The sequence below is a fragment of the Gymnoscopelus braueri genome, assembly GCF_963280865.1.
Source record: "Gymnoscopelus braueri genome assembly, chromosome: 19".
Lineage (NCBI taxonomy): Eukaryota > Metazoa > Chordata > Actinopteri > Myctophiformes > Myctophidae > Gymnoscopelus > Gymnoscopelus braueri.
The window spans coordinates 40,806,769-40,833,218 of NC_137621.1; the positions used below are offsets into that span (position 1 = coordinate 40,806,769).

The 26,450-nt window shown below is 41.3% G+C and overlaps 2 protein-coding genes across 2 annotated transcripts; one reads left to right on the plus strand and one right to left on the minus strand.

The window, feature by feature from the left end:
• Positions 1–627: 627 nt before the first annotated feature.
• utp25 (UTP25 small subunit processor component) lies at positions 628–12,230 on the plus strand. The gene is made up of 12 exons (XM_080414932.1): positions 628–790; positions 1,778–1,817; positions 2,458–2,641; positions 2,941–3,168; positions 3,450–3,538; positions 4,116–4,505; positions 4,825–5,041; positions 5,826–6,028; positions 6,649–6,831; positions 8,919–9,028; positions 9,586–9,831; positions 11,127–12,230. The coding sequence occupies exons 1-12, from the start codon at positions 690–692 to the stop codon at positions 11,380–11,382; spliced, it is 2,247 nt and encodes a 748-aa protein (XP_080271058.1). The 5' UTR covers positions 628–689; the 3' UTR covers positions 11,383–12,230.
• Positions 12,231–13,110: 880 nt separating this feature from the next.
• Positions 13,111–25,004, minus strand: LOC308074392 (b(0,+)-type amino acid transporter 1; the record flags this gene model as incomplete). Its single annotated transcript, XM_080413832.1, has 6 exons — positions 13,111–13,341; positions 14,930–15,017; positions 15,175–15,299; positions 18,687–18,816; positions 19,744–19,877; positions 24,306–25,004. 6 exons carry the CDS (start codon positions 25,002–25,004, stop codon positions 13,111–13,113), a joined length of 1,407 nt encoding a protein of 468 aa, XP_080269958.1.
• Positions 25,005–26,450: the final 1,446 nt, after the last annotated feature.

The following is a 26,450-nucleotide window of genomic DNA, read 5'->3' on the forward strand; positions in this document are numbered from 1 at the left end:
ACATTACTGCCAGCGTTGCCATGTCAGCTTATTATAAGCTACTTTGGGATACTTTTTCTGTCGCTTGTAAATATTGGTAGTTGTGGGTTGCGTTTTTTTGGGCTCGTTTCTAAAGTGTACTTGCTTATTTAGGATTGCTTTAGAAATGTTTGAATTATTATTTAAACCAGTGGTTCTCAAATATTTTTCATTTGTGCCCAGGGGAGCATTATTATTATTATTATTATTATTATTATTATATTTTTAATGTGTTATTAGAATGTTTCAAAAATATATTCTAAACATTCCACATTTTTATTGCAAGAGTTTTTGAAAATAGCAGATCTACAAGCTCACAACACATCGTTGTGAGCTTGTAGATCGGCTGCTTATGTGGCCAGTGTTAATTTTGACAGCAAATTCTGATTTAATCTTAGTCTTTTGAATAACATCATTTAGTTTTAGTCCTATTTTAGTCATCTGAAATTGTTTAGTCTTAGTCTAGTCTTAGTCAACAAAATTAACACTGCATGTGACCTGAAGACAAGTTGCTTCTTTTGGGCTTATTTTCCTGGACCCTGGTTGCTTATTTCTCTCACAAAATATGGCAACACTGACAGACACATAAACACACGTGTTGAACACAGGGCTGAGCAGCAGCTATACATGATTTAGCTGTTGTTGTTTAATGTTATATTAAAGCTATAAACATGGGGAAGAGAAAGCAGAAGAAATCACTTTTCACAAGTCTGTCCAAGAAGCAAAAGAAGCATCTGAAAGAATTCGGAGAAGAGCATCCGTTCCATGATGTGTAAGTATTTGTGCTCATTCATGGACCTTTGACTATATATACTGTTATTATTGGTAGCATCAGTTGAGCTAGCCAGTCAGGTTAGCCTTGGATCAAGACTGTCATAGTCAGTGGTGGAAAAAGTACTCACATGTTTTACTTGAGTAAAAGTATCAATACAATGTAGAAATACTCTGTTACGGAATTCTGGAATTCTAAATTTACTTGAATAAAATAACAAAGTATTGGCATCAAATGGCCTAAATATATATAACTAGTAACTGAAGTTGTCATATAATTGTAGTGGAGGAAAAGTACAATATTTCCCTCTGAGATGTAGTGGAGAATTATATTATTGAAAATTGTAAATACTGAAGTAAAAACACCTCAAAATTGTTCTTAAGTACAGTACTTGAGTACATGTTCTTAGTTACTTTACACCAGTGGTTTTCAACCATTTTCGCGTCAAGGACCCCCAAATTGACACATATTAGCCCAGGGACCCCCATTTGAAAAGATATGCCAGGGACTCAACCATTTTGATTTCTTGGGGGTCCCAGTCTACACTGTATCATCATCATTAGTGTTAATTTAACTCTGAGAGTGTACAAATGGAACCAAATGGACCCGTTAGGGGTCCATTTGTACACTCTCAGAGTTACAGACACATAAAGGTCAATTTGGTTTCTAACTATTAATTTGGCTGGGGACCCCCTGGAACCCCCTCAAGGACGGTTGAGAACCCCTGCTTTACACCACTGCACAAATGCCAGAATCGATCGGTCTGACATTGGTGCTGCAGCATACACAAAGGTCAGGATCGACAAAGGAAATCTATGATAGTCTTGATCAAAGGCTAGCCAGTCAAGTAGCCTTGGAACAGCGCAAACCAGGTCAGGGGTTTGATCAGTGTGCGGGTTAAATGAAGGATGCATTGACCAAGACCAAGAGAGTACATGTTGCCAACAATGTAACTGCAGTCTGATTGCTATTTTTATGTTTTCACAGTGTGAAAGAAAGGCCTGAAAGGACTCAAGTAATAGACCTGGTGAGTATACTGACCAACCTCTACTGAACGCCTGAAGTCTGAGATAGAGGCTTGGGGTTTGTAGTTGGACAACCAAGATGAAAAGAGTTGCTGTCCCAACCTGCTGGTTGCCTCGGTGGTTCTGTGTGCTTTATATGTAGTGCTGCATTAACCACTTATTCAATGGGAAGGTCATTGTGGGCGTCACAAATTGTGAAAATAGCAGATCTTCAAGTTCACATGTGACACTTTGTGATTTTGTAAATCCAATTTCCATATGTGTCTCCAATTAAGTATAATAGGGCTTAAGTGGTTTAAGGTAGGGTGTTATATGGGGTGGTCTGGTCAGTCACTACACCATGTGTCAAGGCACATTCCTTGTATGTACAGTGCACCATACTTGGCAATGAAGTGTTTTCCGACTCTGAAATTAGCTCAGTGGCAGACCTCTTTTTTTTTATAATGGTAAAGCCCTCGGCATAGTCCATCACGTTATAACCCATTTTGTACCCATTTTGAAATATATAGCATTTTATAACTGTACATTTAATATGCATGGCACTTTTTTTTTTGGTCAAGTACTTCATAACATACACTACTTCTCAGCAAAGGGTGTGTACAAAGTAAAAGCTGAAACGTGCTGTCGTCCTCTGTGCTGTAGCCAGCTAGCCCTGACCGCTCTGACAGCGACAGAGAGGGGGACGAGGAGGACGAACCAGATCAGAAGACAGCCTATCAGAAGCTGCTTTCAACTCTCAGCGACCCCACCAACCATGACCACAGTGAGGAGGAGGAGGAGGAGAGCACAGACGATGAAGAGGAAGGCGAAGAACTAATTGATGAAGGCAGGTTATTTTCCGGCACATCGTGGAAACACAGATCATTCTTTCAGACATGTAGATGGCATGCTATTTTTTAGACAGATGCAAGGTTCATTTGTTTACCTGGCATCCTGTTATATAGTACTGTATCTATAGTTTCAATGTACTGTATTTGATGTATGTGTTTACCTTGCTTACTGTATGTCGCTCTGGATAAAGAGCGTCTGCTAAATGCCTAAATTGTAGACATAATACTTAATGTACAGTATAATACATAACATTATGATATTAACGCTCCTGTTGAAATCACTGCTCGCCGCTAGGAGAGCGGGATGGAGATGAAGATGAGGAAGATCTTGACGACGAAGACGTGACCGAAGAAGCTGGAGGGGGGGTGAAGGAGGAGGGAGTGGGGGAGGAGGTGGCAGGAGGAGACGAGGAGGAGTTCATCGACAAGGAGAATGAGGCTCAGTTCTGTCTGGAGACCAACGTCATTGGTGAGGGAGATCAAGAGGAAGACCAAAGCCCTGCTGAGCCAGACCACAGTAAAGGTAAAAGTTCAGCTTCTGACACTTTTAATGCAATTTATTAGAATAGAATATCGTCTGTCGGGTGGAAACCTCATGTGTTCAAAAACTGTTACTTTTCAGGATTCAAATTCAAAAATAGCAAAAGTAGTATCATCAAGTACGGTAGGTTAATTTATGAAAAAACAGGAAAAGTTAGAATATGGAGAATATGAAGATGGAGTTTCTGCCTGACAACAGCGATATATTATGACCGTTTGCCTTGATGCACGTTGTTCAACGGAAATGTTTTCCTGTGTGTGTAGACACTTGGCAGCTGCATGTGGACACAGAACTTAGTGAAGACGATGTGATGAAGATTACCTCTGGCGCTAAAGCCAAGGCTCAGGTCAAGGTAAGGTACACACTGCATATTAAAATATACTATTTATAAACTAGTATTCCTGTAACACCTCCTGAAAAAAAGTCTGTTTTCGTCATGGATCTGTAATGTTAGGAATTGTCTATTGGACTCACAAAACCATTAAAAAGCTCATTGTATTTTTTATTTTATTGTTTTTAATGTAAAGACATCAATGAAAATACACACATAAAGAACTATGTATTGTTGAAAATGTAATCTTGTATCTGCCATTAATATTTTCTGGTATTATTGTCAGATTAAACACATTTTGTGTACCACAATTTGTTTAAAGCTACAATCCGTACGTTTTATGTCCTCTCCCGGTGGAAAGAGGTCATCTTAACACCCGGGATTTCAAACCCGGGCCTCCCACGCGGGAAACCAAACATCTACTTCTCCGCTAAGAGGCAACGCTCCCTGGGCCAGGGGAAATATGTTGTGCTTGCCTGTGCCCTTCAGGCAGGGCTTCTTGTCAACCTGACACTTAGCATTTTATTCATTTTATTCAATCAGTGAAGTTCCAGATTGCAGCTTTAAACCCGTCTTCCTTCCCATTGCACACGCACAGTGGCCAAAACTGGGCGCCCTGCTATGCTCCAGTCCCCTAGAGAAGTTTGGATCCATTGGCCAGCGGAAGGACGCCGGCCCCCCTGCGTTCCACAAGGTCCTGGATGGCCGCTGGAAGTCTCTGAACCAGGCGTCGGCGGAAGAGATCAGCCCCCTCCAGCTGGAGCTGTTGGCCATCATGGGCTCCTATAAAGACCTGTACTTCTCAGAATGTTCCCCCCTCGCCCAGGGCCCTCAGGCTCGCAGTGCCTACTGCCTGCATGCTCTCAACCACGTGCTGAAGGCAAACTCCCGTGTCCTGGCTCACAACGCCCAGCTAAAAAAGGGGCAGGCCAAACCCGGAGCCGCGCCACAGGACGAGCCCAGGGACCAAGGGCTGACCCGACCCAAGGTATACATCTCACCCCATGTTGACTAAATGAAGGTGTTCCGATTGATGTCATTATAGGCGAAGAGTGTCAAGCAAATTGTCAAAATGTTTTAAGAATTGCAAAAAATAGCCGATCTACAAGCTCACCACATGTCACGTTGTGAGCTTGTAGATCGGCTATTTTCAAGTGTTTGTAATCTAACAACGTTTGCTATTTGATTATAAATTATTTAGATTCATTACTAGATGGCTTTGTTTGAAATATTCAGTTGTGATGAACTTAACTGTAGATTTAGATTCAGCCAGACTCAACCGTTCCTATGCTGCGTGGCTGTGACAGGTGCTGATTCTGGTTCCGTTCCGCGACGGAGCACTGCGAGTGGTCCAGACGTTGATCAGCTTATTGGAGACACCGGGCAAGAAGATGGACGTCAGCAACAAAAAGAAGTTCAAGGATCAGTTTGGAGATGACGAAGAGGACAAGCCGTCCAACCTGCACAGGCCAGATGACTACCATGCCATCTTCTCTGGCAATGTGGATGATCACTTCAAAATAGGTACAATATACTGAAATTATACACTTTTCTGTTACGACAAGAACACTGAGTGACTTTTATGTGCGTTTCCGCCCCGTTTCTTTTGCCAGTCAAATTGTGTTTCTGTTGGTGGAGGGCAGGTTTATTCTGTGTAAATATTTCAATATTGTGATGATGTAAGCAACATCTAGATTCAGATGTTTAAGCTACTGGCTAGAGCCTTCATCAGCACAAACAAGCAAGATACTGTAGTAACCAACATGGCTGGTTGACTTTTTCCATGTCTGAGTTACTTACCCTTACTTACCCTTAAAAACATTCATATTATACAGAAGTTGAGCAGCCATTTTGGTTGTATGGTGTTATTTGCCAAATCTTTTGCACAACTGATTAAAATCTCTGACAGGTGTGTTTAAAACTATGTTTTTTCTTTATTGATCAAGTGAAGACGTGTCTTTTTTTATTTTTTATTCTAGGCTTGTATGATACTAATAATATCCATCTACACTGTATTTCTACTGTGCAGTGCTGTGAAAAACATGAGTGGAGTAGGTCACAGAAAAAACCCATCCCAAGTACACTTGTTAATTAACATTGGAGCAGATTGAAAGCAGACACTCTACGTCAGTGCAGTGCACAGCGGCCTTTAGAACTGTGATCTTGTATAATGGATCATGATTCTAATAGGTCATGCCACTGTGTATTTTAACAAGACTTCTGCAGCCTATACTTCCAAGATGTTTTACTTGTATTCCACTCTTCATCTACCATGTGAAGCCCTCTTACTGTCTTATGTCTCCACCAGGCTTGTCCATCTTGAAGAGAGGCATCCGTCTCTTTGCCCCATTCTACGCGTCAGACATCATCATTGCATCGCCACTGGGCCTGCGCACCGTGCTGGGGGCAGAGGGAGAGAGCAAGAGAGACATTGACTTCCTGTCCTCCATAGAGCTGCTGATAGTAGACCAGGCAGACGTCTTCCTCATGCAGAACTGGGAGCATGTGTTGGTGAGAAACATGGCACATGTCTTTAGCATACAGTTAGGATGCCAATCCTTCACTAAGGATTGGCAGTGAGGATGGGTGCCCTCTGCTGCTCATTTGGTGTAACTGTAGAAATGTCTAAACCACAATGAATGTGAATGTCTTTGCAAGGTCCTGTGCCTTCGCAATGAAAGTGAATGAAATCAATGAAAGTGCCTTGCATTGATAAGAATAAGGCACAATATACCCACATATGCACCTAAGACTTAGCAACAAATAATGCCCTTTTAGAGTAAACGACATTGCAGGGGAAAAAATGACCTGCTATTATGAATGGAATGTAGTGATTTTTGTTAGTGAAGGATTCCACTATTCTTTTTTGTGATTTCTTTTGTATCGTTATTAAATATGTAAGTTATTTGTCATATCTGCCCTGTGCAACTTTAGTTTACAAAGCCTGGCTAAAAGCCAAACAGAAATGTAAATTCTATTCATAATGTTCCAACGTGTTCAACGACAGAAACACAATTAAATCGTTAATCGCAATTATTTGAGCGACAATTCATCGTCAAGTAAAATATCATAATTGTGACAGCCCTAGTTGTGTGTTGATGTTGTGCTCACCTTTCTCTGCCCACACACAGCATGTGATGAATCACATGAACCTGCAGCCACAGGCCTCCCATGGGGTGGACTTCTCCAGGGTGAGGATGTGGAACCTGAACAACTGGGCCAGACACTACAGACAGACCATGGTGTTCAGCTCCATCCACGACCCACAGATCAACAACCTGCTGTCCAAACACTGTGCTAACTACCATGGACAGGTAGGTACTACCCCCACAGTCTGTATTAGAATATCGTCGCTTTCGGTCAGAAACCTCTTATCTCCATAAGTGTGTGTTTTACTTTTTTATTAATGCCCTACTTGATCATACGACAGTGTCTGTCACTCTCTGACCTAGTGATGGTGCACCTCATTTGGCGGCTATCAATGCATTGAATGAGACTATCACGTTTTATCAGACCATTGAATGGGAAAAGTAGGCGACATACTGACCTTCCCACGATTTATCAGACCATTCACTGGGTGTTATCAGAACATACTGACCTACCGACAGAGAGGACTAAATTAAAGTTTCGTTTTAGAGGCGCGCAGTCTCAAGCGAACGTTCGCTTGAGCCTACTCAGTGCCGTCCGAGTTATATACCGATAGGCACAGAATCGTAAATCATGTTGTGGGGACTGCTCTGCCTCCGGGTTGGTCAGTATCTCCTGATTACGCCAGATGAATGGTCTGATAAATCGCGGGTAGGTCAGTATGTTGCCTACTCGCCCATTCAATGGTCTGATAAAATGTGATAATGTCCCATTCAATGCATTGATAGCATTCGAAGCTGGTGTGAGGGTAGTGTTTGCCAAAAGGCACAGTTTGAAACCAATAGTAAAATAGCAAAACTACTTCAGAAAAAATACTGAAAAATGGCCAGACGGAAGCCTTGGTGTTGCAGAGAAGAAGTGGGTTTTATTCACCTTTTTCACAGATCAGGAAAACAAATTAAGCACAGCTAAACTATGTACAGCACTGGACAGATTGGCCTTGGGTGCACAGTCCTTCCTTGACTGCCAAGCAGTGGCAGGTTAAACCAGCTAATTCCCAAATGTCCAGAGACATTACAATTTATATACACATTTTAAAGTGTCAAATATTACTCAAAGAATTACCCACATAATAATAATTGGTGTACCCAATTTCCCACTTTACACCAACCCACAGTTGGTATGGTTCAGTATGGGTGAACTGAGCATGCTCCCTACTCTGGAGTCAGTACAATCAAACAATCAACCATCAAACAATATGTCAATACAATCAAACAAATATCATTCTCTGAACTTAAACAATAAAGAATAATTCAAACTTTAACTTTAAGGTATGATAGCATTCCTGTTAGGTTATGGGAAAAATAACCCAGGAACTTACTATATTAGGTTATATGCATCATCAGTGGCAGGGTGAACTGCCACAGCCTCACACAAAAGTAGCTTGTGGATCTGCTACTTTTGCTATTTTTTTATTTGAATCCTGAAAAGTAACAGTTTTGGACATGATGAGGTTTCCACCGGACAGAGACGATATTTGAAAAAGAAACTGGTTCAAGGGATTTATGATCAAGGCAATGACACACTGACGTGACGTCAGTGTGTCATTGCCTTGATCATAAATCAAGTATTCACATTGGAACTGTCAAATCATCTATTTTTGGCTGTTATGTACTTTATTGTTGCTTCGCATTTTGCCCCTGTACCTGCCGTCTTTAATGTCCCTCATTGCGTCCTGTAGCCGGCCATCTTCTACACACCGGCACATCAGTCCGAAAATAAACAGTCCACTTGTATCACTCGTCTTGTCTGCGTGTCATTGCATAATATACTGTACATATTATAGTATATTTGCAGGCTTTTAACCACATCGCACCGACCTGAGTAGTAAGGGGTACGTACAAAAACATATGCAAGGACACACGCACTGTGCTCTGTCATTCCAGTTCACTCTCTCTTCTACTCTTATCTGGTCTGTGCATGTTTTGACGCCTCCAGTTGTGGCTACCACTGTTAGAAACAATGGGTGCGTTTGATGCTTTCAATGTCTCAGGGCCTTCAACGATATAGCTGGTAGCAGCATTATAGGCAGTGAAATTCTTCTGGTTCAAGCGTCCTAAACAGTGTGGATAACAGATACAAAATAAAATGTAGTTTTAATAAATAAATTCATCAATACACAGTACACATATGTACTGTATATATGTAGAGAGAGAAAATGTGGAGTCCTATAGTAAATTGACAAAAATACATGATCTAAAACAGCTTGATAATGTTTCTGCTGGGGCCAATATTTCATGTGCTTCTTTCCTAGATTGTCACTAAGAATGTTCCCAGTACCGGTTCCATCTGCCAGGTTCTGGTGCAGTTGCCTCATGTGTTCCAGATGTTCTCCTCCGACAGCTTCATGGACCACGATGCCAGGTAACAGCCTGATGCCTCTGATCTGGTTTCTTTCTAGTTGCCATCAGCCTAAAGTTACAGCTTGCTGGAGCATTGACTTGTCTTCTACTAACCTATACATAGAATCAAATAATGTACATTGAATAAATGTCATGACATGATTTAGTTTTTCTATGGAACTGACTATTTACACTTCCAACTCAATGGAATAGCTTATGAGACCCTGATAAAGGATTGCTCCTTATCAACTTATTAAGAGTTTAATGGAATAATACTTTCATGACTGTATCTACTAAAGCAATAAGCTTTAGAACAGCTAAGGGGGTGTAAAATCCTAGTTTAAAAAGTGATTTGTAAAACTGTGCACATATGCAGGACGAAAAGGAAAACAAAATTAATTACGGCAATACATCTATGGAACAATACAATGAATATTGTAAACAAGACATTGGTGCAATAATTCTGATACATGCTGTCAAGGTGCTTGCTAATCGATCATTATAAAATGATTTGATTTTTTAGTGAACAGTTTCTTTAAATTGATTATATGTCTGTTGTTACCCCCCTCTCCCTTGAAGGTTCCAGTTTTTTGTGGACAAAGTTCTGCCCCAGTACAGGGATTCGGTCATGTCCCACACCCTCATCTACATCCCCTCCTACTTTGACTACGTTCGGCTGCGCAACTACATGAAGAAACTGGACATGAACTTCACCAGCATCTGCGAGTACTCCAGTAAAGCCGAGGTGTCCAGAGCCAGGCATTTCTTCCAGAAGGGAGAGAAGCAGTTCTTACTCTTCACTGAACGATTCCACTTCTATAAGAGGTCAGTTCTTCAACCATTTAACTTTGGTTGTTTGTGGTGTGTTCTTCAGTCTTATTTGCAGTTGGATCTTCAATGAAAAAAACATACTAATATTTTCTAGGTATATTTCTGTTTTGACCACAGGACATGAAACCCAATTGGTTTTCCTGTACAGGTTAGAAACTTCAGAATAGTAAGGATGTGCCAGTGTTAATTTTGTTGACTAAAACTACCTTTTTGACTACCTTCACTGACTTTCACTGACCAACTAAATATTATGACTATTATGACTAAGACTAAATATATAGACAATTTCGTTAACAAATAAAAACTGGACTAAAATGTTAGGGAGGGACGAGTGGAGAAGTCAAACTAACAGTTGCGCTAGGGTGTTGCGCTCTGAAAATAGCAGATCTACAAGCTCACAACACGACGTGTTGTAGATCAGCTATTTTCAGCATGCAACCAAGTGTAAAATCAGGCATTACGATGCCATCAAGGCCCGCCAAAATACATTTTAGTTGACAAAATAAACTGTAGATTTAGTCGACTAAAGTCTTATGATATTTAGGCGACTAAAAGTTTTCAGATGACTTAAAGATGACTAAAACTAAATTATATTTTATTCAAAAGACCATTACTAAAACTAAATCAAAATGTACTGTCAAAATTAACGCTGTGTGCCAGTGTGCAAGCATAGACGGTAGTCTACAGTATCACACTGGCACACCTAAATCTAACACAGCCATGGCTGCAGCTGCATTGCTTACATTACAGTGTACTACTGTATAAGGTCAGCCTTATGCCTGCCATGCTTTTACCGTTTGTAGATTATTAACCTGAAACGAAAAACAAAACTACAAAACCAGCCTAGGGTTTCATGCCCCTTTTTAGCTCTAAATGTGTCAAAAACATTCCACGACATGTTATGAGCTTGTAGATCTGCTATAAAAATTTTAAAAAACGGTAATTATAGTGGAAATGAATGAGCTCTTCTAAAATATCGTCTGTCGAGTGGAAACCTCATATGTCCAAAACTGTTAGTTTTAAGGATTCAAATTCAAAAAAGCTAAAAATGTTTCTGCTAAATGACTGTAATGTAATGAGCGACGCTTTAGTATGATCAAGAAGGGCATTAATTTATGAAAAAAAGAAATATATGGAGATGAGAGGTTTCTGCCCGACACCAATGATACGCAGTCCAACTACATTTATTGTAAAATTCATCTACGCGAGGCCATAACAACTGCAGTTAAACCTTAAAAAAATGGTTTTGATGCCATCATCATCACAGCACATCATTCTATCTCTCTCAGATACACCATCAGGGGGATCCAGAACCTGGTCTTTTACGGACTGCCCACCTACCCCCACTTCTACAGCGAGGCGTGCAACATGCTGGCGGCCGGCAGCCAGGGAGGGGAGGCCAGCTGGACCTGCACGGCCCTCTACTCCCGCTACGACGTCCACAAGCTGGCCGCCATCACCGGGGCCCAGCGGGCCGGGCAGATGCTGCATTCCAGCAAGACGGTGCACCTGTTCATTACCGGCGGGGAGGACAAAGCCTCCTGACCTTCCACAATGGCTTCATAATGGGACCAGTTGAACAGAGGCCATGTTGTAGGGCAGTGGTTCTCAAACTTAAACATTTCAAGGACCGCCCCTTAACGCAGTATACAAATGGACCGAAACGGGTCCATTTGTATACTGATAACCAACCACTGGTGTAACGCAGTGATTCCCAAACTTTTTAATTTTAAGGACCCCCAGTTTGATACACATTAGGCCTATGGACCCCCATAACTCAGAGAGTGTACAAATGTGAGGGTCCATTTGGTTCCTAACTATCAATCATTTAGCTGGGGACCCCCTCTGGAACCCCCTCAAAGACCCCTGGGGGTCCTCGGACCCCACTTTGAGAACCACTGGTGTAAGGGATTCCAATGGACTTAACATCAACAATTACTAATACACATGATCTTAACCACTTGAACCCAAGCGTCCCTATTTGGGCATGTCCTATACAACAATATAGGGTGTAAGGGATGATTAGGTTTGTCATTGAGTTAATGCAATGGTATCTATACCGGTCCTGACAGTCATGAAGCAGAATAACAAGGTTAACAAGGTTTGACGTCATCCAGAAAGTGTTAAAAGAAAATGCAGTTTAATGCATTAAGTATGTTATAGTGCAGGTGTACAATGACACCATTGTGTCTGCAGGAGAAGGAACCTCTTTTCTTGCAATTTCATAAAAATGTGGGGTTTTGTTGTGTGGAAGTATCAAGTAATGGAGGAATTGGGTATCTTTGTAAATAACTGCCAATGTGATCTGTTTTGTAATACATGAACTGTTTTGTCCACTGAAACCAGTGTCTTACTTGAATTTCTTTGGGGGAGGGATTTTATTTTTAATGATTTTATAAGTGCATGGACAAAACAGACAACCAAGCAGACTTACAAAATAACAAAGGAAAAAAGGGGGGTGAAAAGAAAAAAAGATACAAAAATTGAAGGTAAGTGTGCAATAAATCACGGCTGAACCAGAAATGCGTTTGGTTTTGAACCCAGTAATATGCTATGTAAGTATTTTGCACGGATTCCCAAAGAGAGTCCAAGGGACAAATACTCAAAAAACGACAATAGAACGATGTCTATGTAAGGGATAATGCATTGTGAGCAAGTCAGTTATGAGAAAATAACTGCACAATAGAGGGGGCTTTACCCCACCCCCTATTCTTGAAGTTGACTCAGTGCATTATCCTGCTTGCCAAATAATGCACATTAGTCTAGAAGTTAAGAAAACTAAATTGTATTCATGAAACACAAGCATGGTCATCACAGGGAGGAAAACTTACTTCTATGTTACCTAGCCGCTACAGCTACCAAAATTAGCTATATTTCTTGTTTGTGCAGCCAGTCAAAACTTTAATGGGCCATGTTGTGGGTTTTTTGTGACATTTAAATAGTTTTTCAAATTGGTATTCGTTATTCAAGCTTTTCTATTGTTTTTTGTCTTTTATGGACTGTGGCATTTCAGCTGTTAACCATGATTCAGGTTTCTGTCAGTGCCAAGAAATAATGAGGTGTAGTATTAGATTCTTTATTTGACCAAATGGAACAAAAATAGTAAAAAAAAATGTAATAAACAACAGTGACATGACACTTTAAATACAAAAGTCACACTGGCGTGTTATGAGGTCCTACTAGTTTTACTTATATGAACCATGCTGATTCAGCATTGACAAATCTAACAATTGTTTCAGTGAAACGGAGGCAATCGGTAAATACCTGCTAAAATCAAAGGTTTTTGTCTGCTGGGGAAACCTCTAATAAAAGCTGCAGGAATACAGTGAGCTTCTCCAACACTCCAGGGCACAGTTGGTAATGGATAAAAGGCACATAGACCAGTACTCCACTAAAAATGAATAAAGTCACATACAGGTATTCAATTTGGGGGTTGTCTATGACGGGCGCCAGCACAAGAAAAACTGCTGCAATGATGACCAGTATAGGGAGTATGATTGGCACCTGCGAAGAGAAAAGGAAAAACATAACACAGGCTGTACCTGTTTCTTTACTTCCTCTCCATTGTGTGTTCACATTTAGCTCCAATGTACAATAATAAATGAACAATCGACTACACAAATGATTTAGTAATTTAGGAGAGAGGGCAACCTGGGCTTTGTCCAGAGCTCATTGTGTTTGCTTGCTCCCTGGCATGATCATATTATGCTCTGGGTGACATCCAATTAATCAGCTGGAAGGATTGGAAGGCATTGTAGATGTTGCAGTACAGACAATTTAAATGCCCTTATGTGGGTACACACATTAAACACATACATTATAATTTTAAGTGCTTTCACAGCTAATTATCTGCAATTTAGTTTAATATCAATGACCCACAAGTGTTTTATTTTTTACGCAGTTGTAAATGATCGTTACCTAATTTGAGCTGTATTCTTGACAACAAACTGACAGGTGAACTGACAAGATTTTGGGGCAGAATTTCCTCTTTTGTCAGCAAAAGTGCTCTCAGGAGGAGTCTAGCAGGAGCCCTCATTCAATGCCACTTTGACCATGCTTGCACCTGTTGGTTCTCCAACATATCAATGTCACTAAAGACTAAGCTTCAGACCTCCCAAAACAAACTGATTCGAACTACTTCTCGGCCTGGGGCACATGATGACCCACCTATTTCCAGCAATCTTTCTAGTCTAGGATGGCTCAGGGTAGAAGACAGGGTTAAGCAATTAAAAATGGGTTTGGTTTTCAAATAGTCAAAGGGGCTCTGCCCTCAATACCCTCATATCTGACTAACTACCTAAAAAAAGTGAGCGACAGTCATCCACAGCCACAATACTAGATGGAGCGACAACGACCACCCACCTATAGAACATGGGTAAAATTCTCTTTCTACTGCACTACCACCAAAGTGTGGAATGCCCCGACACCATCCCATAAAAAAATCACTGGCTTCCTTCAAAACAGGGAAAGGAATACCCGCACTCTTCAGTAGTTTCTTATATTCTTTTTTTAATAGGTTCACAGCAGCAGCAGTCTATCTAGAGAAACAGGCACGTCGGCCTTCCTCAGCGTTTCTTAAACGCTGAGGAAGGCGTGCTGCTGTGAACCTATTAAAAAAGAACATAAGAAACTACTGAAGAGAGTGCGGGTATTCCTTTCAGTGTATATCTTCAAGAATCTGCACCCAGTTCAAATATAAGACACTATTCCTCAAGACTCCCCTTGAGTTGAGCACGCCTTCTCCTGACGGAATTGATCCGGTAGGAGAGTTGCCTTCCTTCAAAACAGGCCTGAAAATCCCTCTTTCAGGGGGAGGTAAACCTCACTTATCCCATAGAAAGGTGATGGCATTCACTGCCTACAACCCCCCCCCCCTTTTCTACCCTGTACATATAGTGTTTTATATTTGTTGATGATATTGTATTTTGGTGTTGTTTTTTATGCAATGTTGATTAATTGAATACATAGGACCACAATGGAAACAAGTCTCCAGGACGTGTTTGTGTTATCCCTTTAGCCCAAATGTATGACTGTACCCCGTGCTGTTTGCATTTCTGTCTAATTAACTATTCACAACATTTGTTGGACTCACCCTGTATGGTCTGGGGAGCTCTGGTTTCTTGATCTTGAGATAAACGAGTCCAGACAACGTGATCGCATAGAAAAACCAGGCAGTGAAACTGAAAATATCAATACAAATGGCTGTTAGACAAAGACAAACATACTGTAAGATAAAATCTTTGTATACATACTACAACTTAACAAAGTAAAATACATAAATATGTACAACATTTTGTAAAATAATCAAAAGCCTAAATAATATTTTCTTATCCTTACCTAAAGAAGTTGACAATACTCTGGAAGTCGCCAGGGATCAATACTAGAAGGGAAACAGTTGTGGTAAAGATGAGTGCTGGAGAAGGAGTCAGTCTATGGACATGGGCCATGGCCAGTATACCTGGCTTTGAGGAAAGGCAAAAGTAAAGTTAGTGAACTATAAAAATGATTTAAGTAGTAGTTGCAGTTAATATATGCACATTTAAAAAAATATTTTGAAATAACATTATGTTCCCACATGATACTGACCATGATAATGACCATAGTACTGTACTGACCATGATACTGACCATGATGCAAACCATGATACTGGCATTCCAGGTTAGAGTCTAAAATCCTCACTAGCACTAATATTGGATGGACAAGTATCATTGCAATCCACTCCTTAGATTGGGAGATATCTTGTGTGCAAGTGGACGCTAGAAGAAAGGCCATGGGGTCACACAAATCAGTGAGTAGGGTTGTTCCTCATCTGTTTAGAATTTGAGATACTTTGTGCAAGTGGACATCTTGCCTAGTGGTGGTGCTACGTGAAAGGCCTGAGCTTTCACGCAGCACCACCATGGGGCATGAAGACGCACCAACTATTCCATGGAAATTCAACAAGTCGTTTTTAAGATGTTGTTTGGCACCAAAGTGTTGGACAGACATATGCACTGACCGACCGACACTGACATCCTTAGAGCCCCAAGCAGGGCTGTTTTGATGTACATACTATTGAGACACAGCCATTATGTGAGACCTGGGGCCTGTTCCTCAAAAGGTGAATTAGAGCTAAAGCCTGGCTTTACCACCTATCCTGGCTTAATTTAGCCAGGATTAGAGCTGACTCGGTTCCTCAAAAGGTGAATTATCTTGAAGATTAGTTTAGCCAGTTCACCCTGGCTAAGTTTAGCCTTATCCGATTCCTCAAAAGAGAATTGAAGCAAGCCTAGCTTAGTTACCATGGCAATTTAGCTGTGAAGTTAGCCTGGTCAGGAGCAGGCTAACAGCCAAGCTTACTTAAGCCAGTGCCTTGTTCTTCAAGTTTTTCCACAGTTAATTCAAAACATGTGTTTGTATATGGACTCATTTTAATGACCCTGCATTCAAATAAAATTAAATCAATACAATAAGATATAATCAATGTAATTATATTACTGAAATAGTGTGTGACCATGAATCATAATTGTTTCACAATGACTCATGTGATATGTCATTGTCACTCTGTTAACACTATAGTTCATATTGTTGTTAGATGTTTGATAATATATTACCATTTTTTAAAAATATTATAAAAAATGTCTAACACATACATATACACACATATATATATATATATATATATATATATATATATATATATATATATATATATATATATATATATATATATATACATAAATATATAATATATATATATATTTAAATATATATATAAATTATTAGTTACGGGTTTAAAGGAGCCTCTGTGTAAGTCAATAAGGAGCATATTTTAAATTATCAATTTCTAGTCAATGGAGAAATTGTTTTGTTTTTTATTTCTTGTCCACCTTTGGAGTTACATCATGATGGCAAGGTAACTACACAACCCAAACCTCTACCAAAGTGGTCTTGCAAATGTGGGGTTATTGCGTGTCTCGTCCCGTCCCCCGCTCATCCCGTCGGTCAACCCCTCCCCCCCCCCGTCCCGTCCGTCCCGTTGCGGACCCCGTCGCAGTACACCGCCGTCCCCCCGTCCCGTCCCCGTCCCGTCCCCGTCCCGTCCGTCCTGTTGCCCGTCCGTCGCAAACACACACACACACACACACACACACACACACCGACACACACACCGACACACACGCACGCACGCACGCACGCACGCACGCACGCACGCACGCACGCACGCACGCACACACACACACACACACACACACACACACACACACACACACACACACACACACACACACACACACACACACACACACACACACACACACACACACACACACTCTCTGTGTGTCTTGCAATACTTTGCCACGCTTTCTCCCTGGATTTATTAATAACAGCCGTGTTTCCTTTTCTGTTGATAACATGTTTCACTTCCTCATATGCTTGCATGAGCTGCTGCTGTTCGGCCACAGAGAAAAACGCTGCGCGAGTTTTGTTCCCTGCTGCCATGATTGGTCAAGTTCAAGGAATCTGCGCTCGAGTTCATGGTCTTTTATAGAAATACGTCGTCGGCGAATCGCCGCCCATTTAGCCTGGCTTCATTATCCTGGCTGGACACAGCCTGGCTTGACAAGGTCTAGCTCGACAAAGTTGCTCCTTTTCAGCCTGGCTTGGCGTCTGAGGAACGGAACAAACGAGGCTTTTCGGACCCGACTTTGTCAAGCCTTGATTTGGCTTAAGGCCAGGCTTTGTTAATTCACCTTTTGAGGAACAGGCCCCTGGTCAGATTACAATTCTAAAATCCTTACTGCAACCAGTGCCTTCTATCATTGAGTAGTTGATTTCATTGAAGCTTGAGTGAAAACTGCTTTCAGGCCCCCTGCAAAACAGTCTCATGGTAATTTGGGGATATACTGCACTGAAAGATGGGACTTATTCTCATTAGTATAAAGGGTATTGAGATTAAATTTAGGTGAACATAAGTTCTAATGCATAATGATTCACTTTTACATTTTAATTAACAATCAGTGTAACTAGTTTAAAGGCATGGTAACTTTGCCATACTGTTAACATAACAAAACCAAAAAATAGTTTTTAATTGTATTTGGGTGTTTGTTTTGGTGGACAGGGACATTTTTGAGCTACCAAAACAAACAGTCAAAACACCAAAATACAGCGAGAGGGCAATGTGTTTCTACAGGTAAACACCACCACACTACTCCAGTGGCTGATGACTGCTGGGAAAAGATCTGTAAATAAAATGTATATATTGTGACGCTATGTAAACACAGGGCAAAGTTAAATAGCCTACTATATATGCCTTAACCCATTGAATCCGGGAACGCATGTCTGTCATTCTTTGGCTATTCAAAAATAGCAGATCTACAAGCTCATAGTGTGGCACTGAGTGCCGCACTATGAGCTTGTAGATCTGCTATATATTTTTTTAATCGTGAAAATGTGTGCAAATCTTTTAATATATACATTTTTTAAAGCGAACATTTGTAACTAAAATCTTTGCTTCTGGGGGGTCCCTGGAACAACATATTTTGAGACATTTTTTTGTACATTTGTAGAATCCCCAGAAGCAAAGATTTGAGTTACAAATGTAATTTATTTATGTAAAAAATATATATTCAAAGATTTGCACCAAAAAAAATCCTGATTTAAAAATAAATAGCAGATTTACAAGCTCATAGCACGGCACTCAGTGCCGCGCTATGAGCTTGTATATCTGCTATTTTTGAATAGCCAAAGAAATCAAAAAATGACAAAGATGCGTTCCCGGATTGAATGGGTCAAAAACGTTTCACACAAGCTGCTACCCCAGTGGTAAAATGAAGCCAGAAGCAGAGAATGAATGTGTTAAGTCTGACCATGTGTCCTTCCCTCGCTGCGACGAAGCACACGCGACCACCACTGAAGAATGTCCCATTCAGAGAACCAAACGCAGATAACGCTGCAGCCACTGACATGATCCAACCCCAGCTCCCTAGAACTTTATTCCTGTTAAAAAGAAAACAAATTGGAAATCATACTCCAAACCACTTGAATCCCAGCATCCATAATCCGGGGGGAACATTAGTAAAAAAAAATGTGTGCTTGTAGATCAGCTATTTTTAAGCAAAGAGATTTGGTGTAGAAGTGGTCCATGTACATAGACAACTACAGTTTACAAAGTATAAAGGGTTGAAGCGGTTAACCCATTCAATCCGGGGACGCGCGTCTCTGTAATTTTAGATGTCTTTGGCCATTCAAAAATAGCAGATCTACAAGCTCATAGCGCGGCACCGAGTGCCGCACTATGAGCTTGTAGATCTGCTATTTTAAAAAAAACGTGAAATCTTATATGAAATCTCATATATTTTTGAAAGTGAACATTTGTAAAATGTTTTGTTCCAGGGACCCCCCAGAGGCAAAGATTTGAGTTACAAATATTCGCATTAAAAATATATATATATTCAAAGATTTGCACAAATGTACACGATTTTTCAAAAGCGCTTGTGGCGCTGCACTAAGCTTGTAGATCTGCTATTTTTGAACGGCCAAAGAAATCTTAAAATGACACAGATGGGTCCCCGGATTGAATGGATTAAGTTGGATCTATCAGGGGCAAACCCCAATAAAAAAATGAGTTGTCTACTCCAAGGTAGTCTCGCGTAGCCAGACAGACAGAATGTATGACGGAAGCATTTGAAAGTTGTGGGACTAACCCGCAGGTAACCAACAGAAAAGGGAGTTGTGTCTTACCCCCAGGTAACCAACAGAAAAGGGAGTTGTGTCTTACCCCCAGCTAACCAACAGAAAAGGGAGTTGTGTCTTACCCCCAGCTAACCAACAGAAAAGGGAGTTGTGTCTTACCCCCAGGTAACCAACAGAAAAGCGAGTTATCTTACCCCCAGCTAACCAACAGAAAAGGGAGTTGTGTCTTACCCCCAGGTAACCGCTACTGCACTGGAGGACATCAGCTCCCTGGGCGTCAGCACTGTCAGATAGCTCACATTCACCAGGAGATATAACACTGTCACCATGGGAACAGCTATTAGGACCGCTCTGGGAAGGTTCACCTGATTGATACAAAAAATAAAAATACATTAATAAAAATGTAACTGTAGTTAGTTTACTATGCTCAGTATATACGCAACAGTCCCCTTTTAGATGGATAACATGAAATAAATCACTATTATTTACTTGTTTGTTTGTTCATTGTGTGATTAGTTAAATGTTTGTTGTCTATCAAAACGTTTTCTTTGTGTTTATCTTTATTTAGTTTGCGCATAAGTTAAATGTTCTCATATAGAACCATTAATCAAAATCTAAGTTCAAGGTTCAAAGTTCAAGGTTTCTTTATTGTTGCATCTTGTGTACGCACAGGTACATAAGAGTAAGATTGTTTTGTTCTGAATTTCCCTAGACATTGTACTGTAGCAGTAATGACATTAATAATAAACATATAATAGAACAACAAGGAAATAACACACACACAAAAAAAGAATAATCAGAGAATCAAAGAATAGCAGCAGTATCAATACATTTTGACATTTGGTCCTGGTGCTTAAGGTGCTTTGAAGGTACTGTGTGCAATTTAAAATGTATACAAAATCTTTTGAAAATAGCAGATCTACAAGCCCACAATGCGCCACAAAGCGACGCGTTGTGAGCTTGTAGATCTGCTATTTTCAAATGGACGAAATATATATAGAGCTGAAGTGGTTAATGTATGTTTTATTTATATATAATAATCAAAATTTACAAAGTAACTAAAGTTTCCAAATAATTGTAGTGGAGTAAAAAGTACAATGTTTGCCTCTGAGATGTAGTTGAGTAGAAATAAAAGTATTGAAAAAAGTACTCAAAACTGTACTTAAGTACAGTACTTGTACTTAATTACTTTACACCACTGGTTATTTTTGTCTTTATAGTCTTACCTCTGGTCTCTTCAACTCTTCCACCACATAGTTCAAGTTGTACCAGCCAGCATAGGACCAGAGTCCCTGATAGAAAGCCATCCCTAATGTGCTTACACCCAACTGAGTGCCGTCAAAAGCACTTTCAACGCTCAAATTTTGTGCTATGATATCCGTACTCTGCGCGAGGCTGACAATCCCTCCGACCACAATTACGATCAAGCCACACACTTTGGCCACCAAGAACACCACTTGAATGTGTGGCAACGCGCACATTCAAAACATTGACCGTGGACACAACCAGTATCGCTCCGACTGCGGCGCACTTCACTATCATTTCAGGGGGTTGGCAGCCCGGGTAAAAGGGTGCTATGACATATTCTGCAAAGCTCAGCGATATCGCTGCGATGCCTGCCGGCCTCACAACCAGCAGGAAGGTGAATGCCGCAAAGAAAGCAGGACACGGGCCATAGATCCGCAATATGTAGATGAAATCCCCACCAGACTCGGAGATGATTGTCCCGATCTCTGCGTAAGAGAGCGCCGCAAACATAGCTACAAGGCCAGAGAGAGCCCAGATCACTAAGCTGGCTCCCGGGCTTCCTACGTTCGACAGCACAAACTGTGGAGACATGAATATACCAGATCCTATCATGGTTCCTGCAACCAGAGAGATGCCACCAGGTAACCCCAATGACCGCTTCATTCTCAGACGCTCAGGTTGTTTGTCAGCCATAATGGTGGCCAGAAAGCAATCGTGTTCCCGTGGCACCGAACGTTCGCAAGAGCTATCGAATCACTCGAAGAAATCAGACTTGTTTGAAGAAGTGTGGCTGGCAGATCAGATATGCAATATGGCAAAAGATGAAGCAAAGATAATGTGTAAATATGTCACTAGGTGTGAGTTAATATTAACTTTAAACAATTGTTTTTTTGTATTGTTAGTTAAAGATTGATACATCAAATTACCCCTATCTCATATACTGCCTATAGTATGACAGTGTCATTCTGTCATTTGATAGTAGCAATTGTTTTGTATTCCATTATTGTACTCCGTTGTTTGGACACCATGCAAGTTATTATACAGTGGAGTTCAGAACTAACAAGGACTAGTAGTTGTAAGTATTCAGTGAGAATTCTAATGTCTCAAGCTGGTCATTAACCGCTAAGATATCATATGAGTTATTGTGACTGCATCCAGTATGTCTACAGACTAGGCTACAGCATATTAATAGCAAATGCTGAATGTCCTACCTCTGGATTTTTCAGCTCTTCTGTTACATAAAACAGAGTGTTCCATCCATCATAGGACCACAGGCCCTGGTAAAAGGCGATCCCAATAGTACTGACACCAACATTCGTTCCCTCAAAGGAATCCTCAAAGTTCTCTGTGTGGCCTTTGAAAAGCATCACTATGCCTCCCAGTATAATCACTGCCAGTGACAGCAACTTGATCCCCATGCAAAACACTTGGATGAACATGGCCAACCGGACGTTCAGACAGTTAATGATGGTCAGCAACATGATGGCTACTGCGGCCACACACTTCACCACCAGCTCTGAGGGAGGGCAGCCGCCATAAAAAGGTGCCACGACATATTCGGCAAAGCTCAGTGCTATTCCCGTGGCACTGGCGGGCCTCATGACAATGATGAAGCTTAACACAAACATGAAGGCGACCACTTTCCCTGAAGTGCGCAGTAAGTAGATGTAATCCCCTCCGGATTCGGGGATGACGGTGCCTAGCTCAACGTAGCAGAGGGCACCCCCTATGGCTATCAGTCCACAGCAGGCCCAGATCACAAGGCTGGCCCCGGGGCTGCCAATGGTCGACAGCACAGTCTGGGGGGATATGAAGATTCCTGATCCCATCATGGTGCCGGCAATGAATGACACAGCTCCAATAATCCCCACTTCTCTCTTAAGGTTGAGTTTCGGTGTGCCATGGTCCATTCTGAAACTGTTCGGCGCCGTATACTCAAAAGTCTTCTATTTCTACACGCCTGTGATCCAGTCTGTCCGGTGAATATCTAGTATGCCTGTTAATTATTGCAAAATTGACACTTGGTTACAAGTGTGCAGGACATGCGGCAGTTGTTAAATACTTCAGATCACTTCAGTCTCAGTGAAGAGAAATGTCAACTTTAGTCTAGATTCCTTCAAGGTGCAAAACAAGGAAGAAAAGAAAATGCTCCAGGAGCTGAACCATATAATTTCAGCCTATTACTATAAACAGGGGTTAGTCTTGAGCAGCTGTCCAACTGACCCTTGAACATGTGCAATTTTATTACCCAAAGTCCAGTGAAATGTGATTGACTACTATACCTTGTTTGCGCATTAACAACACACTAGTTAATGCATCCAACTATGACAGTCTAATCTACACATTTCAAAGCTCCAATTAGTTTTCAGTAAATGATCAAGTGAAGTTTAGCTATAGAAGAACACCAACATCGGCAAGAAATACACCAATGCTTATCTTATCCTAGTAATAGGCTATAAGCATATCTTTGTCTGTTGTCACCTAACACTCCTAATTATTTGTGGGTTTAAAGTGGCTTTTTGTTTGCTGTCTCAACAAGTCATTAGTCATTTGGAGTGGCCATAGCTGAGTGGTAGAGATGCCGCCTGGGAAACAGAAGGTCCCCTTCCTGGGCCTGAGAAAGACATTTAACCCCTAACTGCCCCCCGTAGCTCCACACTGCTCCTGATACTTAGGATGGGTTAAACACAAATACTTATTTGATATTTGCCTGATGAAGACCTAAAAAGGTCGAAACCTGTGCCACGCACGCGCGCACACACACACACACACACACACACACACACACACACACACACACACACACACACACACACACACACACACACACACACACACACACACACACACTCCCCTTCTCACTCATGATGCACCTGACCCTCCTGATTTATACTTTGAAATTCACCTCTAGTCTATGCGTCACTAAAAAAAAAAGCCTGGGTTTCCGAGGCTAATGCGTCACAGAGTGGTCTTACGTGATGGTTTATGGATTTATTCAGTGGTGGAAAGTAACTAAGTACATGTACTCAAGTACTGTACTTAAGTACAATTTTGAGGTATTTTTACTTTACTGGAGTATTTCCAGTTTTCAATACTTTTGCTCCTAGCCTACTCCACTGCATCTCAGAGGCAAATATTGTACTTTTACTCCACTACAAATATTTGAAAACTTTAGTTAGGCCTACTTGTTACTTTGTAGATTTGAATTATTATTACAAAACATGTACATTAACCTATTCAACCCTATTTAAACTTTGGCTTTTTGAAAATAGCCGATCTACAAGCTCGAGGCGTTGTGACCTTGTAGATCTGCTATTTTCAAACTTGCAAATTTGTGAAATGGGACATCTGCTTAATGAGTAATTTTACTTTTGGTACTTTAAGTATATTTTGATGCCATTACTTTTGTACTTTTACGTACATTGTAAGTAAATTGTGTTTCTACATTGCAGAATTGCTACTTTTACTTAAGTAAAAAAAAAATAGCAGTTTTTCACAAGGCTAATAGAGGTTGGCTGGGGATCACCTCCTATCTTTCCATTTACCTCCGGCCGTTTCAGCTCCTCTGTCACATAATTCAGATTGTTCCATCCATCATAGGACCACAGTCCCTGGTAGAAAGCGATGCCAATTGGACTGATGCCCAAGTTTGTGTCGGCGAAGGAGTCTTCAAAGTTGTCAGTGTGTCCCCTGATAAGCATCACCACGCCTCCTATAACGATCACCACCAGAGCCAGGACCTTGGCCACCATGAAAAACACTTGGACCGACATCGCGACGCGCACGTTCAAGCAGTTCACCGTGGCCAGCACGACGATCGCGGCCGCGGCCACGCACTTCACCACCTGCACCGGAGGGCTGCAGCCCAGATAGAAGGGGGCCACCGTGTACTGGGCGAAACTCAGCGCGATGCCGGCGACGCTCGCGGGTCGCACGAACACCACGGAGCTGAAGATCAGCATGAAGGCGAGGACCGGACCCGACGTTCTGAGGATGTAGATGTACTCTCCTCCCGACTCCCGGATGACGGTGCCCAGCTCCGCGTAACAGAGCGAGCCCAGGATGGCCAGCAGGCCGCAGCATGCCCAGATCACCAGGCTGGCGCCGGGGCTGCCGATGTTCAGCAGCACGGACTGGGGGGACATGAAAATGCCCGATCCGATCATCGTCCCCGCGATGAGGGACACGGCTCCCACCACCCCCACCTCGCGTTTCAGCTGAAGCTTCTCCGTCTTGAGTTCCATTGTCACAGTTAGAATCGCCTGTTACACGCCGTAAAGCTCCTGGCCAAGAATGTGCAAGAAATCTGCTGTCCAAAAGTCACGCCGTAAAAAAAATAAGTTAATAATTATACATGTGGTGAATCTTGACTACAACGCCGCCAGTGACACAAAAAGGCCCTAAAAGTGTCATAAGGCTACCCAACTGTTATATAAAGCACTTCATTAAGTTGGTAATAAAACCTGCTCAAGCGACACTTGCTAGACCATAACTCACAGCACACTCACAGTCTGTTTCTCAAATGATGGTATATGGTACCCCTAGGGGTGCTTTGGGGTACTATAAATATATAAATAAATAATAGAAATAAAGAATTATATAGACTACGTGTATGTATAAAATAAAATAATAATTTCTGCAGGTATTATGAACAATTTACCCCACATTCATCAAATCAGTTAAATCTGGAAGCTATCTCTCTCTTTCTCTCTCACACACACACACACACACACACACACACACACACACACACACACACACACACACACACACACGCACACACACACACGCTCACTCATGATGCACCTGACCCTCCTGATAAATATGTCACAGGGTGTTTGGAGAGCCAGGGTGATTGAAGACAGAGTGCTTGTTTTTAGGCACGGGGCTTCGGGGCGATGCGGGGCTTTTCGAGACAGGGTTTATTAGCGAGGCTCGCGAGTAGTGGAGCAGATTGCTGAAACGATCTTTCACTTGGTGATACAAGCACCAAATTTTGCACACAAGTGCTTCAGAACCTACTCTCTCAGAAAAGTACGTAATCCACTTGAAAAAACAAAATGGCCGCCATTTTTCAAGATGGCCGCCATTCGAAGTGGTTTTAAACGTGTTTGAACTATATTTTGATTGAATAATCCTATTTTGATGGTCTATACATCAAAATATATGTTTTTGAGTATGTGAAACCAATTCTGCATTTACAAAATTTTAATTATTGAATATTATGATGATACAATAGGAATTAAACGAAGAAACACTCTCTCTGTGATGTTTCCGAAGTGATGTCTTGGTACGTGACCACCCAATGTAGAGACATGTGGTAGGACAGTAAACTGTGCATATTGCAATTCAACAGTGCTGGAAGATGTAGTATGGCTTGTCTGGGGTTGACTAGTGCATTAGAAATATGATTACACTTTTCCGATATATAGGGTAATGTTAACTTCTATGTTTTACAAACAATATAAACAAACTGATTGACTTGTGTTTTCTTTTTCTTTTGGGACCCGCCACCACCCCCCCCCCTCTACGGAGGACAACTTTATTTTTATTTATAAATAGGAAAATAGAACATCCAAAAGCTTTTTTGTTTTCTTTTTTTTTTTTGTTTACTAACTTGCTGTTGATGTACAGCTTTGATTGTGTTGTTCTTTTAGTCATCACAATTGCAGGCACACAACTGTGTACAC

Bases quoted from the DNA above. Each gene is read 5' to 3' on its own strand.
- utp25 (XM_080414932.1), top strand. From the start codon at position 690: ATGGGGAAGAGAAAGCAGAAGAAATCACTTTTCACAAGTCTGTCCAAG. The intron at 791-1,777 runs GTAAGTATTTGT...ATGTTTTCACAG, and splicing joins GAGCATCCGTTCCATGATGT to TGTGAAAGAAAGGCCTGAAA. The intron at 9,832-11,126 runs GTCAGTTCTTCA...TATCTCTCTCAG, and splicing joins CGATTCCACTTCTATAAGAG to ATACACCATCAGGGGGATCC.